The sequence below is a fragment of the Pyxicephalus adspersus genome, chromosome 12 (genome assembly GCF_032062135.1).
Source record: "Pyxicephalus adspersus chromosome 12, UCB_Pads_2.0, whole genome shotgun sequence".
NCBI classification, from domain to species: Eukaryota; Metazoa; Chordata; class Amphibia; order Anura; family Pyxicephalidae; genus Pyxicephalus; species Pyxicephalus adspersus.
In genome coordinates, this window is record NC_092869.1 from 45,688,850 (window position 1) to 45,709,345 (window position 20,496).

Below are 20,496 nucleotides of genomic sequence, written 5' to 3' on the forward strand. Positions count from 1 at the left end.
ATACAGGTACATTGTGTCATATACAGATATATAGGAGGTGTTATATACAGGTACATGGTGTTAAATAGAGATACCTTGTGTTATATTCAGGTATAGATGAGGTGTTATATACAGATACATTGTGCCATATACAGGTATATAGGAGGTGTTATATAGAGATACCTTGTGTTATATTCAGGTATGTATGAGGTGTTATAGACAAAGATATATGAGGTGTTATTTACAGGTATGTATGCGTTGTTATATCCAGGTACATAGTGTTATATAGAGATACCTTGTGTTATATTCATGTCAATACATGGTGTTATATTCAGGTCAATACATGGTGTTATATTCAGGTATGTATGAGGTAATATAGACAAAGATATATGAGGTGTTATATACAGGTACATTGTGTCATATACAGATATGTATGGAGTGTTATATACAGAGCTGTATGATGGATATGTATGACGTCATCTCCCGCCCCGGTCCCTCCCCCGGTTAGGCCTCAGTTAGCCCCCCGGTTAGGCCTCAGTTAGCCCCCCGGTGTTCCCCGGTTCTCCCCGCACCGTTAGAGATGAGTTTGGCAGACAGCTGTCTCACGAGCTCCGGAATCCGATCCCACTGACACTCCGAGCGGCATCGCTCTATCTCCAGCTCCAGCCGGGATCCGGCCTTCCTGGCCGCCATGTCCGCCTGACCCGAACCGGAACCCGCAGAGCCCAGCACAGGCCTCCGCCGGCCCGGACACTGCAGTACCGTGCAAGGACACAGTGCCACCTAGCGGATAGTGCTGGGAACGGCAACCGCACTCCTTAAAGTCAAATGCCACCTGGCGGCCAATGCCGGGAATTCAGCTGCTCGTCCTCTATCTAGCGACACCTGGCGGACAATGCAAGGACATTATCTGCTCGTCCTCTGAAAAGCGCTACCTAACGGCCAATGCTGGGACTTCATCTGATCCCTCGGCACAACTTCACCTGGCGGCCAATGCTGGGATCATACCCGCTCGTCCTCTGCACAGTGCCACCTGGCGGCCAATGCAGGGGTTTCAGCTGCTCGTTCTTTGCACAGCGCCACCTAACGACCAACGCAGGATCTTCACCTCTTCACTCCACACACTGCCACCTGGCAGCAATCGACAGGAATTAAAACATCGCTTCTCATTCACGATACATAGCGCCATCTCGCGGCTAGAGCTGCAGACTATATGCGAGGTCTATGTACACATTGCCACCTAGTGGTCACTGCCGGAAACTGCAACAGGGTTCTTCACACAAAGCCCCACTTAGTAACCACTGCTGGCACTCGCCATCTGGCGGCAATAGCTGAGAACTGCAATATAATTCCCACTTACTTACAATTCCTATTGCACAGCACCACCTGGTGGCCACTGTCGTGGATAGCAGTCTCGTTTTACATAATTTACAGTAATTTATGCTCCAAGCAGGTAGTAAAAAACTTCACTTTTATTTTGTTTTGCTCGTCCTCCGTATTGAGTTGCCAGTCTTCTTATAGCTAATAAAAATGGAAAGTGCACTGGAAAAGGGAGCAAATGGGATGCCAACTGTTTTACTTTGACCTTTGAGATTGAATTGTTCCACAGTGGCTGTATGTTCAAAGATCATTGGTATGGGTTTAAGAGTTATAGCTTATTAATAACATGTAGATACTTCAATTTCCACAGTCTGGCCCCGGTTCTTCTGGTCAAAGACCTTATGGATTTTCCCACAACTGAACTAAACCGAATGCTGTGCAGATGTCTGTGGACAGAATTTGTAATCCCATCTCAACTGTGAAACTTGGTGGAGGGTAAGGGTAGGGTGGTGCTACAATTTGCTGCTTCAAACTCTTTTTACGCAGTTTTTACTAAATAGAATATTGAGGTGACTGTGATTTAAAATTAAAAGGTATATGGAAAATCAATTTAACCAAGAACCCAAGGGAAAATATTCCAAGGTAGAAAATGAGTATTTTAAGTCCTGACCTCATTCCCAAAAGATAATGTAACATGACCTAAAGCAATTTATCCAAAGATACAAAAACCGAAGGGGGGGATTATTACTCTACCTCCACACATCTCCCCAGCAGCTCTGCAGTGTGAGATCTCCTAAAACACTGCTGTCTCTGTTAGTTTCACCCTTTGGTGATGTCATTATTGTGCTGCTCACGGTTCTTCTTGCCGGAGAGGAATCTGTACCTGAGAACCTGCACTGCAAGGCTCTCTCTGCTTCATTTATTCTGTGGATCTTTGCTTCCCGTCTGCCCTGCTGCTTCTTCATCATTAATATGAGAACAAGGGGAAAATGTTTGACACAAGGAAGCAAAGCTCTGCCCCTCCCAAGATGTCCCCCATCATACTCAGCCTTAATGCAGGCAAGGTAAAACAGTAATGGAGATAATAATAGCTGCAGGGAGATCATAGGCCATACAGGTGGTTGTTTTTTTTTTTCAGGCACAGCTTCCATCATTCAGGTAGTCCTTAATATATAAGAGACTATAGATGACAACACATACATTGACACAATAACACACGAGAGCCAACAGTTTGCAATGTGACAAAGGTTTATTATATGTATTATAGCTGTCCACACAAAGCTCTGCACAGTATAATAATTTCGGCCATAAAACTCCCCTCTACATGCATCATAGAAATAATAATCCAGTCCTTTCACCCACCTAAAACTAAACCCTCACCTTCTATTTTTTTGTCTCTCTGGGTAAAGAAGTTGATGCAACTCATTTATAAAATCCCTTTAGTCATAAAAAAAAAAGGGAAGAGAAAACTCTGAATAGACATCTCATAATATATATTTTCTTCTTTTTCTTTTATTTCTCTTGGTAAATCGTTAAAATCTTTACATTCTCAATAAATAGCCCCTAAAAATTCCCTTGCTGCCAAAAAACAAAAAAAACTAAATTAGTAAGTTTTACCCCTTCACCGTGATACCCTCATCTTGTGTTCAGACGACAGAATTAATAAAGAGTTCCCAGGTCGGATAATTTTATCCCAAATAAATCCTGGGGGAAAAATAGTTTTAAAGTATTACTCTAGCCCAGCTAGATGCAGAAAAATGCAAAAGTAATAAATTGCAGAACAGAGGTCCAGGCAACTGAGGGATTTATTGTATTGCTACTCAAGAAAATTGCAGTCTAAGGCTGGATACACATGAGCGGTCCATTTGGGTGCACATGCACATGTAACCCTGCACATGCAAAAAGTCAATTGATGGACCAGTGCAAGGGTCTGGTGGTAAAAACTGAGTGTCATCTTGCATTTATTTAGACGTTGCATGCTTTTTAATATCTGCTCTTTAGAGAAGCTGTGCAACTGTTTGTAAACACTTAACTAGGTAGTAACTCATTGGGCATCCCATTTTAAAAGCAAAGTCAACAATATGGAGTTGCCCCCCTTGACTTTGAAGTTTAGACTCCATTCCTCCGGGGAGGCTTTCCCCAAGATTTTGGAGGGTATCTGTGGGAATTTGCCCCCAGTGGTGAGGTCACGTAATGATGTTAGATGAGAAGACCTGGCCCACCATTCCAGTTCAGCCCAAAAGTGTTCAGTAAGGTCAGCGCTCTGTGCAGGACACTTAGGTTCCCCAATACAAAACTTGTGAGCCCATGTCTTTATGGAGATGGCTTTGTACCCCGGGCACAGACATGGGGAGGGGGGGGGGAAAGGGTCTTCACCAAACTGTGACCACGAGGCTGGAGGAGAACAGTTGTCTGCAATGTCTTTGTATATTGTATAGGAACCTTCACAGGCCACCTGACCATCACACCTACCCTGTATAAGTTTGCTGAACATCCCATTCTCCATGGCATGTAGCATGAAGTTCCCCCACCCCATAACCAATATTAGACTTTGGGGGGTTATTTGTGGGATTTGCCACCAGTGATGAGGTCAGGTACTGATGATGGGGATTTGCCCCCATTGGTGAGGTCAGGTGCTGATGTTGAATGAGAAGACCTGGCTCACCATTCAAATTCATCCTAAAGGTGTTCAGTAGGGTTGAGGTTAGGGCTCTGTGCAACATACTCAAGTTACCCCATGTCTGTATGGAGGGGGCACAGTCATGGAGGAACAGAAAAGGGTCCAAAACTGTGACCATAAGGCTGGAAGAGCACAATTGCCTACAATGTCTTTGTATGATGTATCATTAACAGGACCCTTTGGGTACACATACTTTTGTCAGACAGATCGCATGATTAGGTGTCCACACAAACTTGTTTACAAAGTTTCAATGAAGTCTTAAAACTCTTAAAATATTTGCTGGTGCTCTATAAATGTTAGTCAAGGGCTTAGAATTATTAGGTGCAGCTCTGACAAAAAAAAACAAAAAACAAAAAAAAGAAAACCATGCCTATGTGTAGGCAGCCTAAAGCTCTGCAATGTGTCACAGCTAAGCCGTAGGAGCAAAATCAGACAATGCACGGTCTTCTGGCTGTTAGGAAGCTGCAAGCCCCAGCATGGACATTGCAGCTCCCACCAGCTAAACGGCCTGCAAGATTCCTAATGCCTGCATGAAGATATGACACTGCTTGAAATACAAGACCTCAAAACATCAGCAACATGGTGCAGGTAAGATCTGCACGAAGATAATAAAGATTAGACATCCTCATATTTTAAAAACTACTAAACACGGACGGTAAATATTCACAAAGAGGGATACGAAAGAGAAGGTTTTACAACATTCATGGATAAAGCAAGGTATCGAATATTTACATGAAAGGATGTATAGTGAGGGACAAAAATTCATAACGCACAGCACAGTTCCCATCCAAAAAAACCACATATAAAAATAGAAATCCATTGTTTTGCCTATCATGGCAGCTCACACAATTGTCAAATATCTCAGTTTCTGCAAAGGTATGGGAATATTTGCACTGGCTGTGAATGTTGGTATTAGCTCTTTCATATACTACAATATATTGAAATTTTGGATGGACACCCATTAAAGATGGCCCCTGGTGTAGTTATAAACATTTAGAAATCAATAAATCAGCACTATTTTCTCGTTAGAGAATTGTGGGTCTTATAGGTCAGTCCTATATTAGACACCTCGAATATGGTGCTGTGCTTCTCATCTCACAGACCGGCGTATCATGCTACTAATGCTGAATGATAGGAACCAGAAGTTTTGTTTCCCGGTTCCGAGCTTCTCACCTATGATATGCCAAGCAGAAACACAGCAAATTTAAATCCATGCCAATCTGCACTGACGATAAAGCCAAGCCTTTTTGATTTATAGATCTCCAAACAATTTCACCGTTGCTTCCTGTCCCAGTCCCTGAAGGTGTTACAGTGGCTTGAAAAGAAGAATATTTTTTTAGTGCCCCTTTCCTTTTTATAGTTATAAACATATGTATCATACATGTCTTCTTGTGGGATATCCCTTTACTCTTTGCTACAGTGGGAACAAACAATTACGTTTGGTTTAAAAGCATAGGGCTACAAACATACGTCAGATGATTGTCTTCTGATGATCACCTCAGGGCTGATATCGGACGAGAATCTGGCGTGTGTAGAGGGAACGTCTTTCGGACGACCGTCCTGGTGAATCCACAGACGAGAAACAATCATAATAAAAGGGGAGAGAGCACAGCGGGGTTGCTGCTCCGTTCCCCCCCCCCCCTCTCCATAGGGCAGAATAGCTATGTATGTACAGCACTCGTTCATGCATCGTTTAATCTTTTGTCCTTGGAAAGGATTGTGATTGAAGACAATTATTGCACGTGTGTATGCAGCCTTACTCCTAGCTCCACCCAGTGCCATTTTTTGGACCCCCCTTTCTAAAAATCCTTTAAAAATCTTTGGATAAGAAAGACTAAAAAAATTTCATCAATATTCACAAGGAGTAGGCCAGGTCACTGGTGACATCGCTGTGCTTTACCATCACATTGCTTTTCCAAGAAAAATGGAATCCAACAACGTCAAAAATATTGATTAAATAATTCAATATTGCTGCCACTTACAGGATGATCCTATCTGAAAAAACTTTCCTTTTCAAGTAAATCACCTTAAATCAAATTCTTGTCTGTCTATCACGTTTATATTTGTAACACGGTAGGTGCATTATCTTTGTGGACCATGCACTTCCTCTCTGCACAATTTGACACTTTGCAATATCATTTTATCCCCAACTTTGTTTTAAATGCTGCAATTAAAAATTTATACTTTCAAGGAACCTTTGTGTACAGTACAGAGCTACTTGGCTCGTGCTAACTTGTAGATACCAATAATGTATATTACAGATCAGTAGAGGTGCTCATCGAGGGAATCCTGTAAATTCTTGGATTTTTTGCTCTATTTTTTTTGCACTAAATCTCATTCATGATATAAATAACTGTTCTTATAGGCTAGTGTTTCTCTACCAGTGTTCCTCCAGATTTTGCTAGGGGTCCCTTTAGCAATTAGCAATTCATGCCGCTCAGGTCAGTTACCACTGACTCCAATGATCTTTTTGGCTATGTGTAAGGGTGGCATTATTTCCAATGGTCAACAGTGTAAGAAGCACTGACCATCACTGTAATGTACTGTGAGCTTTGGATATTGTTATTATTGTCAGGAGTCCCCTGAAGACCTGAAAGCTATTTCAAGGGTTCCCAGGGTTAAAAAAAAGTGGAGAAAGGTTGGTATAGACTGTAATGGTCCACAGTCCCAATTGAGTGATCACTATGGCTCAAACTTTAGAAGGGAGATATCCAGCCCATATACCTAGTGAACAGTATAAACTTTTTGGTATCCAAGCATGTGTTCTTTTTAAAGTTGAGTATACATTATATGAAGTAGCCCTAATCCTCCTTTTCACACTCCCTACACTGACATGCACTAACCCACCCTCCTTCTCCACACTTCAGTACAAGGATCCAGACACAAGGTTCACCCATAGGAATAAACTATTCCTGGGCTGACTATTGATTGCCTGCATCTTTGCAATAGGTGTTATAATTTGCTTCTGCAAATTCATTGAAATGTTTATGAGATTTGGAACAGAGCAAGTCTATTTGAAACTGGAACCCTTTGGAACGATGTTGACCTATATTGTTGCTATGGTCAAGCACCCCATTTAATATTCTACAAAAGTCAATGCAAAGCCTATTGAGTAGTAATTACTTGTGAAACACATGTAATTTTTCCCTTAGCCTTGCTTAGGAGGAAAGACACATCCCTACCTGCAGTCTGTGAAATCTAAGCTACCTGAAATTCAAGGTTCACAGTATCAGGCCCTAGAATATGATGATGTTGTTGGAGCTCACTGCCTGCAAGCGAATATTAAATAATGATATATTATTTTCATATTCAAGGATTTAAAATGTTTTATGGTAAAGTAAAAATCAATCTTATCCTTAACAAAAAACAATACATTACCTTCATGAAGAAGAATATGCAGGGTAAACCTGTCCATGTGTACCACTGAACAGCGAAAAATTCTTTATTGCCTTTTTCAAGTCTTTACAAAGAAGCATTCTTTAGGATGATTGAGCCAATTTTTGTTCTAAAAATTACAAACTGAGATTTGGTTTTCTTTCATGGAATTAGGAGACAGTTGGGTTCTTTGATCAATGCTGTATGTTTCTGTCCAATAAATGATTTAATTGTGCAGCAACACAATTGGGCTCTTGCCTAGTTAAAATGCTGTCATTTTTTTGCATACTCTGTTTTGCATCTGATTTGGTTTTATGAGCATAACAAATGAAAATCTATAAACATTATTGAAAGAGAAGAGAGGGAAGTAGCTGGAAGGTGTTTACATGGTTTCTTTTCTGGTAGGACTGGAGGTGTCCAAGGAGATTTGACAAGCACCACACACACAAACTAGTCCTGTGCTAGCAGATTATGGTTTATGGTATGCAATATAGCAAAGCTGTCCATATTCCACACATCTATCACATAATAGATACTATGCCATGTGTTATTAGCACAACTTCAAGCAGCTGACAGGGCAGCATGAGCCGGGCTGCAAGTGGCGCACAACATGGGGGATGTTCGGATCTCTAAGTAAACCTGCGCACAGTTTTGCCACCTCAGTAAAGCAAACAGCTTAATAAAAAGATGTTATACATTAACTTCACATAGTACAGCTCTGCCTGGGAGGAGACATGATTTCCCTCTGCTATAATCAGTTAACACTTGCTAGTCTTGTCCCTCCCTCAGCCTATGATTGGACAGTGAAGGAGTAGCTGCAAACTGATTAGCTCATCTCTCTCGCTTTCCCAGTATGAGCTCCAATATATGGATGGAGCTGCAAAAGGCTAATATCAGATGAAATCCAGTAACTGACTTTACTTGAATTACAAATACATTTGATAATGTATTAAATGGGTACAAAGATTTACTCATTTGTTCCTTTATATCTGCCTTGTATTCAGCTTTTATAACAAACTTCCTTTGCACAGGTCAGCATCCTGGTTAAAACGGATCGAAACTGAGAAAACAAAAAAACACCAGGTGTTAGTATTTGACAAAAGAGACATGCAATAACTAACTCCCTGGCTCCTGGTGGCTTTTTTGTTTCTGCTCTAAACTATACTGTAGCTTAGAGCTTGGCTCTGTGCAGCGCCGCCGCACACACAGGAAGCCGCCGAGGATAATGAAACTCCTGTTACATCTTCCAACCAGCGCCGGGGATCGCCATCTCCACAGAAGTCCATCGTAAAGCCAGAAGTAAAGATTGCAGCGCACGTCCCTGCAGCGATGACAGGTCCTGGACCTGTCATTGATGCAGGGTGACAGCAAAAGCTAAGTATGTGCCATTATCGGCACATATGCTGTACATTCTTGCCGATTATGGCAAAAGCTCACCACCAACTAACAAGTTTAGTTCCATTTTGGATAAGCACCTGAGATAAGACCAACAAGAGGACCTTGAGAGTTTATGCCAATATAAAGCAAGTCAACGACACCAACCTGCTTCAGCCAAACACATATCTGAAGGAATATTTTACTTCCACAGACCTTTAAAGTACAAGTTCACATTTATTTTTCCATTTACTGTCTGCAGTTTGCTCATTAACTTTCCTTTTTGATTCTTCAGTTTGCTGCAGCCTTCTAGCCCAACACCACTCTGTACAGAACCAAATGGTACCGGCAACTGCTACTACTACACAATAGAGTTCACAGTAGCCTCAGGAGCACGCCTAAGCCAACCCGGTTCAATGCAAACAACTTCTCTATTTCCCTTTAATTTTATGTGGACAGAAACAGAAGGAATAAGATAATTTAAAAATTCCAAACTAGGAACAAAGTTCCAGAACTGAAAGTTCAGATTTCACAGTTGGTAAAAATGTTCTAGAATAAAGGAACACATTCTGCATCTAGTTAATGCAATTCAGGTACGTGGGCCAAGCAAACCATCTTGGTACTTGCCACTTTGCACCTTTGCACAGTTACACATAGCTCCTTACAAAATACACAAACCTTTTGCCCATGTTCGCAATACCAAGAAGGGCATTTTTGCTTTACACAAATTATTTGCAGATACTTATGATATATTATATGTAGAAGGAATACATCAGGACAAAAGGTCTTTAATTCCAGGTACATCAATACACCAGTTTCTGTCTCATGCAGCCAGGGAGAGGAGAGTTTTCTAGGGATCTCTGCTGGTAACAGTTTCTAGTTAAAAACAGATTTTAAAGCTGCAATTCAGGTGACTGGAAATTTCATACAAGGCAGAACAGAAACAGTTTAAAAGAACAGAAGTAATTCTTAGTAGAAATCCACTGTAATGGGCCACGTAAACCCCTTAAATTGAAGTACTTTTTGTCCATTTTGGCAAAAAACTGGTGGATTATTTCTTAAAGCACAACAAACATTTCTGTGCATAAGCACTTTAAAGGGTTTGTTAACCCAATTTCTTTCATAAAAATATCAAGTTATTTAAATTTACTGATCTGTATGGTACAATTTGAAGTTTTCCTTACAGCTAAAGATAGCACAGATAACATCCTGGTCTTTGAAGAATTTTTTTTTTTTACCACCAAAGGACACACAAGTAGCCTGTGGTAATGTGCCTAAAATGGCAGATATCATAAAACAGGTTACACTTACCTTTAGAATAAAGGTAAATTCAATATTAAATATCTCAAATGTTATATAAATATAGGACCTTTCATCGGTACCATTAGCTCTGTTATATAATGCTGGTTGCAAATTTATATTTTTCTGGTTTGCAAAGCAAATTCCTTCGCAATGATTAAAGCTGTGTTACAACGTGGTAGAAAACAGGACAGAAACAGGATGGAACAACAATACAAAAAACACATCACAAGACATTTTTACTAAAAGCTAAACTGACTGCTGATAAAGTAACCCAGCAGGCAGCCTAGTTTCCCTTCTGACTACAGTACAAAATTTTCAAGTTTCTATGATGTAAGAGACGCAGGTGGAGAGGCATTGAAAAAAAAAATCACCCCTTTACCACGCGATCAAATTTTTTTTTTTTAAATTGTAAATGAAACTCACAGTGGAAAATATATTCTTAAAAAAGACAGACCCTGTCACCAAGTTGCAGGTAAAAGCACACAAAAGTCAAGTATTTTAAATGCTTATTTGCTAAGTTTTTTTTCTGCATAAAAGTTTTTTTTTATTCAATTAGAATGTGTTGTTCAACTTATTAGGGAATTGGATTTTTCTAGAACAATTCCCTAGCACAGCCACTGTTCCCTTTTCTTCCTGCTACATCAAAGCCCTCTCCTCCTGCACCTCATCCCTATTTGCATCAACTTAGCTCCTCCAACCTTTGCTCTTATCGCAGCTACAAGCATTGTAAGTGTTAATTTAAAATTTGTAGAGTTGAGGAGGTGTCAGTGCCCATTACATATATTATATTGGCTGCCCTGCACTGTCATAAGAGTGGCTGCCTTGGGGACTGGCCACCTAATTAAATGATATATATATATATATATATATATAACAACACTTAAGTGACAGCTCCGAGGTCTGCGGGGGCTGCAAGATGGCTGTGCCAGCAACAGTCTCTGGCCCTAAGAGGTCTACAGAAGGGAGGCTTCTACAGGTAAATACCATGCATTAAATAAGATAAATACACAAACAATATTATGGGAAGATTGCCAATGAAATAAATGGTCTGTCGACAGGGTCTCTGTAATCTGCTGCAAAGCTTTTCTATAGTTTTAAAAAGGCCAAGTTCCCACAGGGTATAACACAGTAGGATTTTGACGCAGGAAGTTCCTGCCCCTCATTATAAAAATGAACGCAGCCACCTTCCGAAAGGTGAGAAAAGGCAATTAGAAATAATTGCTGCCTGCATGATTTCACTTGAAAAACTTCCAAGGCCGCTCTCTCAATAAACACTATTGAGACTTAAGGCCAGATTTACATGTAGCACAAAGAAACTCTTTTTAGAGTTTTCAAATGAAGTGAAATGAAGGACTGACACATACTGCTACGGGGCACGTCATATTAAGCGCAAATAAATAAAGACGTTGCCACCTTTTCACAGTACGCAAAGCAAAAACCTATTGCTCTCTGGCTTCTTGATGTACGAAGAGTCCCTCGAGCTATAACTGTAGCTCGGAAACCGCTGGTTGCATAAGCTGGCTGTGTCTTATTGTATAGACGAGTGACTCGGTGCATTATCCAAACAAAAGACAGGTGGGCAGTCCTAATCCCCTGCCTTCCCTTTTAACCTTCAGTACGTGTTCATCTTGACAGCAGCTTTGGGGTCAAAAAAGGCAAGACATTGCAATGTCTGCATCAGCCCTTAGAAGGTCTTCAATTTCCCCCCTAAACCTGAGGGTAGAGGAGAAACGGAAAAAAAAAAGTTCATGAGAGCACCTAATATTAGTGCTTGCATGCCATACAACACCCTCTGGGCAGCACCAAAGGGTTCACATCAAAGAACTTTGTATTAATAAAAAGATGGCTAATAGCTTGCAAGCCTAAAAAAAGGTGCTTGGCAGTATTTTGGGATCCACTGCCACGGTGTTTTCTGAAGAAGGCTGCTCTAGTCCGTAAACTGGAAGATGGTGTCGGGGTTATTGCTCTCGGCTCGGCTTGTTGGCTGCAGAGTCTTAGTTGGAGAGGTTTTACCGTGTGAGTGAGAGGAGTGGGAGCTCTCACTGGAACTGCTCCGAGTCTCTGTACTGGTACTCGTCTTCTTCATTTTCCTGCGCTTTGCCAGAGGGGCTTTGTCTACATTTTGGAGGAGAAAGCCTTCCCGCTTGTATTTATTGAAGGCCTGTGAAACAAATACAAGATTGGATGAGTTTATGTACTACAAAACATGTGCTTCACTGTTAAACAAGCATGTTCAAGTGTTGGTGGGTCAGAAGCACCACAGGAGACTGTCATATAGTAGGAGTAATTAAATGCTTTATTTAAAGGAATGTAAGTGAATAGAGCCCACCACATTTGAAGGCTTTTCAAGGCTTTGAAATTCAGTTGGTAAAAACCCAATAAAGTCTGTGCGTTTGTGCCATATCTATATTTCCTCCCAAAGGATTTTGCACTCTTCATACCTGAAGTTCAGCTATCACTCTGGTACTTCATACCCACCAACAAAGGAAAAAAACCTGCAGTTCTGATGGTTTCTTCAAGAATTCAGCAGCAGGTGGAGTTGTTCCACCTACCCTGGAACCTTCCAAACAATGAATATAATGAATATAAGCTCTAGCAGCACACAAACAGGCATAGTAATACACCAAAGTTTTCATAACAGGAGTCACAACATTCCTGGATGTTAAGCAGTAAAAAGAAAGGCTGAAGACTTTAACCTCACCTCCATTCGACTGCATTGGGTGTCTGAGCCAACACAATAGACAAGCATCAGTGTCATATGGAAGGAGGGTGTGTGAACCACTCATACCTTGAAGTTTAGGACTGCTTATTTTCTCTGGGTGAATAGAGTGCAATGGGAAAGTAAAAGTAAGGGCCAGAATTACAACAAACCTTCTGACGTGAAAAAAAAAAAAAAAAAGACTATATAGGCCAGATATACTGTACCCTTTAAATTAAAAAAGGGAAGGAACCTATAGTAAAGTTCTCTAAAGTTTTATATGTAATATTATTGACAAGCTGCAACTTTTAGCTGCAAAATTAGAAGACTTTTGCCAGTGCTGCGTGATATACCCATAATCACAAAAGTTGCATCATGATGGAAAGGTTTAAGGCTTGCAAAAATAGGAGGGCTGCACTGTCAGATGTAAAAGGAAGAAGCATTTAAATGCCTACTAGTCCTTCCCATTTAACAATTAGTTCAAGCAATTAAAAAAAGGCTTTTTGTAATTACTGTGCATCCACAGCAGAACTCTTTTTGGTACTGTAGTTTATTTCTTTAAGCACTCGAAGGATTACCAGGCAACCTAGAAAAATCTTTAATTCCTTGGAATCAGTAAAAGATGTACCAAACATGAGGACCATTGGTTGGGTTAATATTATTGCGAATTATATATAATATTATTATATATAATATTGTTTTTGTGTTTTGGTCTTTTAGGAAGAAAGAGAAAGTGTTTAAAATACATACAGCTCAGCTGCCTAATAAGTGCTACAGGCAATTCTAAGAAGCTGTTTGCATACATTGTGCATCCAAAATTGTGTTCCCTGTCCTTTTGTACTTTAATATGTTGCGGTCTGCAATTACAGGATTACCAGGGAGTAATCTGGGGCAGGGCTAACCCATAAAAAGTATTTTTGTGCTACCTAACTTGCTTAGAAAACATGCAATTTCATTCTAGTGAGTAAGCCAAAAATCGGGTTCAAGACAGTTCCTGCAGGTTGTGACATGAAAGCCATGAGGACATTATATTTGTCATACAGGCTGTAGGAATGTATCACAGACTCTCACATGAAAAGTAGCCTTGACATGTGTGTGTACGGAAGCTCCGGCAGAGCCGAGGACATCAGGGGTCATCAGAGGGTTGGAAGATAGTTGGCTGCCATCTTGAAGCCATTCGTTATATCTCAGCGTAGACATCTTAATTCTTTTATTCGGATCCACAGTGAGAAGCCCTAAAAAAAACAAAGCAAAACTGTATTATCAGAAAAACATAAATCACAACTAAGCATCAGCCCTATTTTTACACACATGTGGACATAATCAAAGCCCATCTAACTCATACCACTACCATGAAGGCATCCCAGAGTGCATGATGCTATTTTTTGTCTATTTATTTTTTCTTGATTTCTAATGACATCATTGAACCAGCTTAGAGCTGTTTTTCTGTCTGTCTGTATTCCCTCTATATGGAGGATACTTGTTGAGTTTTCCTTTATGGCATTAAGCAGGCAACCTTGATGAACACACTAATGGGTCCTACTTTTGGCAATAATTTTGAATCTCGGCCTGAAGAAGCATCAACACCAAAATGCATCACAACAAAAATTTTCACAAAGATTTTACAAATGTTCCCTGTCTTGTAGGCAAATTCTTTTTATTGCTTTCTGATTTTTTTATACTGCAATGGTGATTAGGTATGTTTTTGTATGATTTTTGTTATCATCAGTCATTACAAACCACCCTGCCACTGCTATTTTTCTTCTTATTGGAATCTATTCCCCATGCAATAATAAATAATTATCATTTCTTGTGCTTGTCGTCCAATCCTCAAGTTTCATTCTCCCTCCCATCAATGTAATGGTTGTATTTTAACTGTAACATTTTATTTAAATGTACACATAGAAATCAGAAAAGTTAAACAAATAGTAATACATTGGGAATAAAACTGCACAACTGAGTGGCATGTACATAAACTTGTTATTCTTTATCAAATGTAAGAGAACATGGGAATAACTAAGTGTCTAATGCAGGCTTTTCTACCTGCTTAGATTTCTTGTACAGTGACTTTGCCTTGCCGATGCTCCTATCTCCAATCAAAAAATAAAATACTTCTACAATCTTCCAGCTACAATGCTAGATTGTCTGGACTTTGGGCAAGTCACAAAGCAGCAATATTATTTTATGGCAATAAATAGAAGCTTAGTAAAAAAAAAAATAAAGAATAAAAAAACACATTTGTTCAAGTTTCCCAAATTAAAAAATAAAATAGGAAATATTCAGAAAAAAATAATTTTACTTAAACATTGTAGATCTATCTTTTGTTTTAAATACCTCCTAAAAAGTAGCGAAGTACAGTGCTGCATTCTTAAAGCATTGTATCTGAAGTAAAATCATGGAAGAAACTGCTGTCTCTGACTGCTATTCGCAGAAGATTTGATGATCCCCTTGCTGGAGAGGAAGCTGTACCTGAGGATCTGAAGTGCAAGAATCTCCCTATTTCTGCTTCATTCATTCTATGATCTGTGCTTTCTCCACCCTTCAACATTCTTCTTGAATATTCTCCCACCATTTCTAGATTACCAGTCATTCGGGGGAAAATTCTGACATGAAAATGCCTCTACAAAGATAGCCAACCCACAAAGATTTATAGTGCAGAACAAGGCATATAAATATTGTGTTATATATATTTATAGTGTTCATAATTAGTATTAAGGCATAGTAGGACAATAATGAAGTTTTGGAGATTAGTCTTTTGACCTGTGTCTGCCTTTCTAGGGCACAGCAATACAGGTCCTGTTTATAGATGCCTCATTATTACAGGGAAATTCTAAATTTTATGGATGGGGCCTCGTTAAAGATTATTATAACCTTAAAGTTATTTTCTGTTTCTGTTAACTATTTCAATGATTTGCTTCCTTGGTGTGATTGTTTTTTAATGCAATAATAATTTGAATCCTACTTCGTTTTTAAAACAGACATTTGTAACAAGACTTCAACAAAAAGAAAAAATATTTAGGTCAAATTAGTAATGCTCAATGTGATGCAAGAGCCTCTGATCGTTATTTGTTGCATATTTCCCCAAACTTGTATGCTGAGAACAAAAGCAATAACATATCATATAAACAAAGAACAATAATTATAATAATTAACCCACATTTATGACCTAATACATTTCATGATAAGCATGATAGTCTACTAATATATACCTTGTATCAAATCTTTGGCCTCCTGCGAGACATTTTTCCAGCTGTCTCCTTCAAAGGAAAAATCTCCCTGCTTTATCTTTTTCATGATGTCCTCTGCTGTGGCGTAAGATACCATCTTGTCGTGACACTGAAAAGGCACCTGACCCGACAGCATGGTGTACTGAAACAAAGAAAAAAGGTAAAGTATTAAAAAACAAAAGCAAGAATGAGTGGGTGGCTCAGCTGGAAGGACCCCAGCATTCAGAAGTGTTAGAAAAGCACTAAGTTGGGGCACTGGCCAGAAATGAGTTTTATTCGCCCAATATTATGAATGTTTAGGTAATAATGTAGTTTATGATCTTATATAATGAAATTTATTTGAGAAGCAAACTTTGTAGCAAGCCAAAGAATCGTGTAAGGAAAAGAATTTACACACACCTGTCACACCTGTCCCTGGACCACCAGATTTACCTAAGGAATGTATTTATATTTTCCCTTTATTTAAGTAGTCAAAGGGTAACTCTGGCGCTGACAGGTAGAATTTGATTAAAGCTAGCGCGCACTAATTTTTTTAATCAATTGCAATGTAAATGTGCATATTTTCAAATAAGTTAATACAAGTATGCAGGCATTCTCCAAAATTTAAACAAATAGAAAATGATTGAGAGGTTGCAAAGACCAGATCAGATACGATCAGTACAATTAGGAGGTCACAATTTTCAGACCTTACAGATTGAGGTTCCTTAATGTCTTTAAAAGATATCAATGATTTTTTGTCAGCCTTATTCATAAATGAATAATTTATTAGTTCTATGAAATGAACTGCTCAATTGATTATGATAATTACCCATGTATGGCCCATGCCCCTATTGCTAATGCTACTGACAGACTCAATCATGTTATTTTGCTCAAAGAAACTAATGATGACTAATTTTAAATAAAATACACATTTTTTTTTTTTTTAACAGATTTTAATTCTTTATACTCACTAAAATGACACCGAGACTCCACAGGTCACAGGATTCATCATAGCCATTATCATTCAGGAGTTCTGGCGCAGCGTAATGGAGTGTAAAACAGGGCGTTTTCAGCGGCTGATTGTCTGGAGGCTTTAACCGTGCAAAACCAAAATCTATAATTTTTATTTCAGAACCGTCACTTTCATCTGTAAAAAGAAAATTCTGAGGGAAAAAAAAAAAAAGACAATAAAGCATACAATGACAAAACAGCAAAGTAATTTAATAACAGCATTTATGATGGGTACACACTTGCAATAATTGTTTCTTTCACGATCCTTTTCAGCGACTAAGGACTGCACGATGCATGAACGAGTGCTGTACATACAGCACTGTTCTGCTCTATGGAGAGAGGAGGGGGAAGAAAGACGGAGCGGCACCCTACTGCGCGCTCTCCCCCTTCGCTTTTATTACGATCGTTCGTCATCCGTAGTCCGTGGATCCGCCAGGGTGCTGTACACACGCCAGATTCTCGTCTGATATCGACCCTGAGCCGGATATCAGACGAGAACCATTGCACGTGTGTACGTAGTCTTATATTGTATTTACTAACTTCATAACCAGATACATTTTCAGGTTTAAAGGACATAACAAAGGCAGGATTTTGACAGTGAGGATTTACCCAAAGTAGAAAAAATGTGTTTTTTTTTTTTTAAGGGGAAGGATTAAAACCTTGTTCAGGTTTCTTTTGCTGGCTGTGGATTTTCCTTCTTTTTCTGTCCAGAGATGTATGTTAGATTAAACAGGATTGGGAGGAAAAACTAACACATTCAGCTTTACAACCTTACAGTGGTTCTAATTTTATTTTTTTGTATTTCTAGATATACCTCCGGTTTCAGGTCCCTATGAACAACTCCGACATCATGCATGTGACTAACTGCAGACACCAGTTTCCGCATGATGTGGCTGGCTTCCGACTCGCTGAAAGTTTTCTTCTTTTTGATTCGTTCAAACAGTTCCCCTCCCTTCAGTAACTCCATGACAAGGAAAGTATGAAGCTGGAAAAGAACAATGACTTATCACCATCCTGAATGGACACGTATACCCCCTATATCACAAGGAAATTGTCTGGGAAACAAAGGACTGGGCAACAAGGGGTTAACACAGGAGCTGGAAAGGGAAAGCACTTAATTTAGCCAACAGGTGTAGAGGAAATGCTTAGTAAAGCTAGGGGGGCTTGGCACTAATTGTGACATCTTGCATGAAGTTCTGTATCTGAGCTAGCTAAATAGCTAGGGGTGATTAAGAGGCTATTTCCTGATTAGTGGGCAGGATGGGTGAAACTGATAAAGCTTGGAAATGCAGGCACACTCAGAGTCAGAACTGTCTGCAAAGCACAAGAGAGAGGCACCTGTGCTTTAGTGAGGAACAGGTAAGTGTGACAATTTCATTTCCAAAGGTATTTAGTAATTTGCATGAGATAGTGGTTGAATCCTAAAAAACAACATTCATATTGTCCCAGCTGAGCACACAAATGTATGACTAGAAAAACAGCAAGGATCATATATAGGGTGTTTTACCTACCTGGTCATGGTAAACATCATGCAGTTTTACAATATTAGGATGGCCTTCACAAAGTCTCATTGCCGCTATTTCCTTCTGTGTGTTGCTTTCCATACTAAAGAAAAAGAAAAATAACAAAAATTATGTTGTAATAATGTCACTATGCTTCTTTTACTGTGCAAATCTCACATTTGAAAAGGACACACTAGTCCAACAGATACGTATTAATTCTGTTTATAAATCTCAATCTGGATAATACTACTTTATTAGATTAGGTTTAAGTTACTGATATGTGAAAATCTATAGGTGTACACGCTACAATAATTTTTTATAGATACACAGCAAAAAAATACTTAAAAAAAGGATCAAGGAACAACGTTAAGTATGTATACTCATTAACATGAGCAAATGTACTGACATATAAAAGCCATAATGAAGAATGATAGCAAGCAGTGTGCTGTGATAAGAATATTAGAGTGTCAGCTCTTCTGGTGCAAAGATCAGTGTGATCTATGCGCTAGAGGACCAGGAGAGACTGCAAGCTGATTAATAAATCTGTATTGAATTTTAAAATGTTATGGCTATTTAAAATTTTATGGCTATACAAAAAAAAACAAAAAAACAGGACATTTTTTACTTTTGATATATTTCCAGAAAGCTTTTTTATCCCACAAGCTTCCCAGTTTGTGCTGGTTGTATGAAAAGTACCCAGCTTGAGGGACACATCATGCACACAGCTCAGGCCTTATGATTATTTAAAGTCCTTGAAGACTGAATCTCCCTCGCCTAGCCACGTACCGTCTGCTGATTATTTTCACAGCATACTCCTGATTGGATTTTTTGTGCAGGCATTTTCGACAGATGGAGAAACTGCCCTCGCCCAGCGGCTTCTCCTTCAGATCAAGCTCATAGTGCTGATAAAAAGGGGAGTCCTGCCAAAAAATGAAAGGCATGCGATTGAAAAGTAAGCATTTTACATGGAAAAAATGCTGAAAAATTTACTTGTAATTTTGAGCAGAGACATGCTGCGAGAGTGAAGTTTATTAACCCTGTCTGCAGAAGAATACATAAACGGGGAATTGCAAAAAGCATGGAAAAACGTGGCACCATAACCTGCCAGGCTTTGGACTTTTCAAGAATCATATCATACAACATTAAATCTGTTTAACCCTTTCAGCTACTTACATTTGCATTATAAGCATTTGAAACATTGTTTTTTTTTACCACTTTTGACAAGCACATTGCAGACTTTTAAAAAGCCCCAAACCATATTTTTTCTTATAGCATGTACAGATTTTGAAAGGATTGAGTTTTTTTTTTCAAGACACCCCAAGGGGTTCGTGCAGGTGTACATTTGAGGGCTGGCAAACCTTTATAGGAGGATAGCGGAATAGGTTTCACTTAAAGTCTTTGATAAGCACCTAAAAAACACCTAAAAAAATGGTTGCCAAGCTGGCACCACACGAGCAATTCGGCACTAGGCATGCTCCTAACTGCAACATGACTGGGAGCACAGAACCCCCCGGGATACCTACGTCACGCATCCCGGGAGGCTTTTGGCTGCTCCTTCTGCACATGCCAGAGATGCTCGGGCTCAGCAGGAGCCCTTTTATTAATAGGGAAAAAAATTGCCGATCTCATGCATGCGCAGGGAGATCAGCAAATTTTTTTCCCCAATCTACGTCACCGGAACTTGTGCCTGTGTAGTGCAAGATGGGATGACATAGGAAAAAGAACACAGAAGACGAGAGGAGAAGATGGCAGCCCCTGGAGCTCCCCTCTCTGCTGTGCCAAAAACGCATACCAGGACGACGCGGTACCTGATGGAAGAAACCTCCCGACGGATAAACTGATCTGCGGGATTGAAGGTAAGTGTGATTTTATTATTTTGGGTTAGTTTTGTATTTACTTCTGCTTTAACTGTACCCTACTTCCCTATATTACCCTATGGGTCACCACAGGCGAGATGCTACCTGTAGCATTTCAACTGTCGGTAATATTTCTGGGTGTGGGGAAGCGGTAATAGCACTGCAACCTCATCACTTTTGTGAACTAGCCCAC

General features: G+C 39.6%; 2 protein-coding genes across 5 annotated transcripts in view; both read right to left on the reverse strand.

The window, feature by feature from the left end:
• The window catches only part of TTC7B (tetratricopeptide repeat domain 7B), a 61,614-nt gene extending 60,847 nt beyond the window's left edge, over window positions 1–767 (reverse strand). For 2 of the 4 annotated variants that reach the window (XM_072428280.1, XM_072428279.1), the window contains exon 1: window positions 552–766. In XM_072428280.1, the coding sequence (XP_072284381.1) occupies window positions 552–672 (121 nt within the window). In that variant the 5' untranslated portion in view covers window positions 673–766. Of the gene's footprint in view, window positions 1–551 lie in introns of all 4 variants that reach the window. The other 2 variants (XM_072428282.1, XM_072428281.1) reach the window with 2 other exon arrangements.
• Window positions 768–2,529: 1,762 nt separating this feature from the next.
• The window catches only part of RPS6KA5 (ribosomal protein S6 kinase A5), a gene marked incomplete at its 5' end in the record, with an annotated part of 42,017 nt that continues 24,050 nt past the window's right edge, over window positions 2,530–20,496 (reverse strand). Inside the window, 7 exon segments of the mRNA XM_072428525.1 lie at window positions 2,530–12,191; window positions 13,800–13,963; window positions 15,938–16,097; window positions 16,906–17,097; window positions 17,760–17,930; window positions 18,457–18,550; window positions 19,234–19,367. Coding sequence (XP_072284626.1) covers window positions 11,958–12,191; window positions 13,800–13,963; window positions 15,938–16,097; window positions 16,906–17,097; window positions 17,760–17,930; window positions 18,457–18,550; window positions 19,234–19,367 — 1,149 coding nt within the window.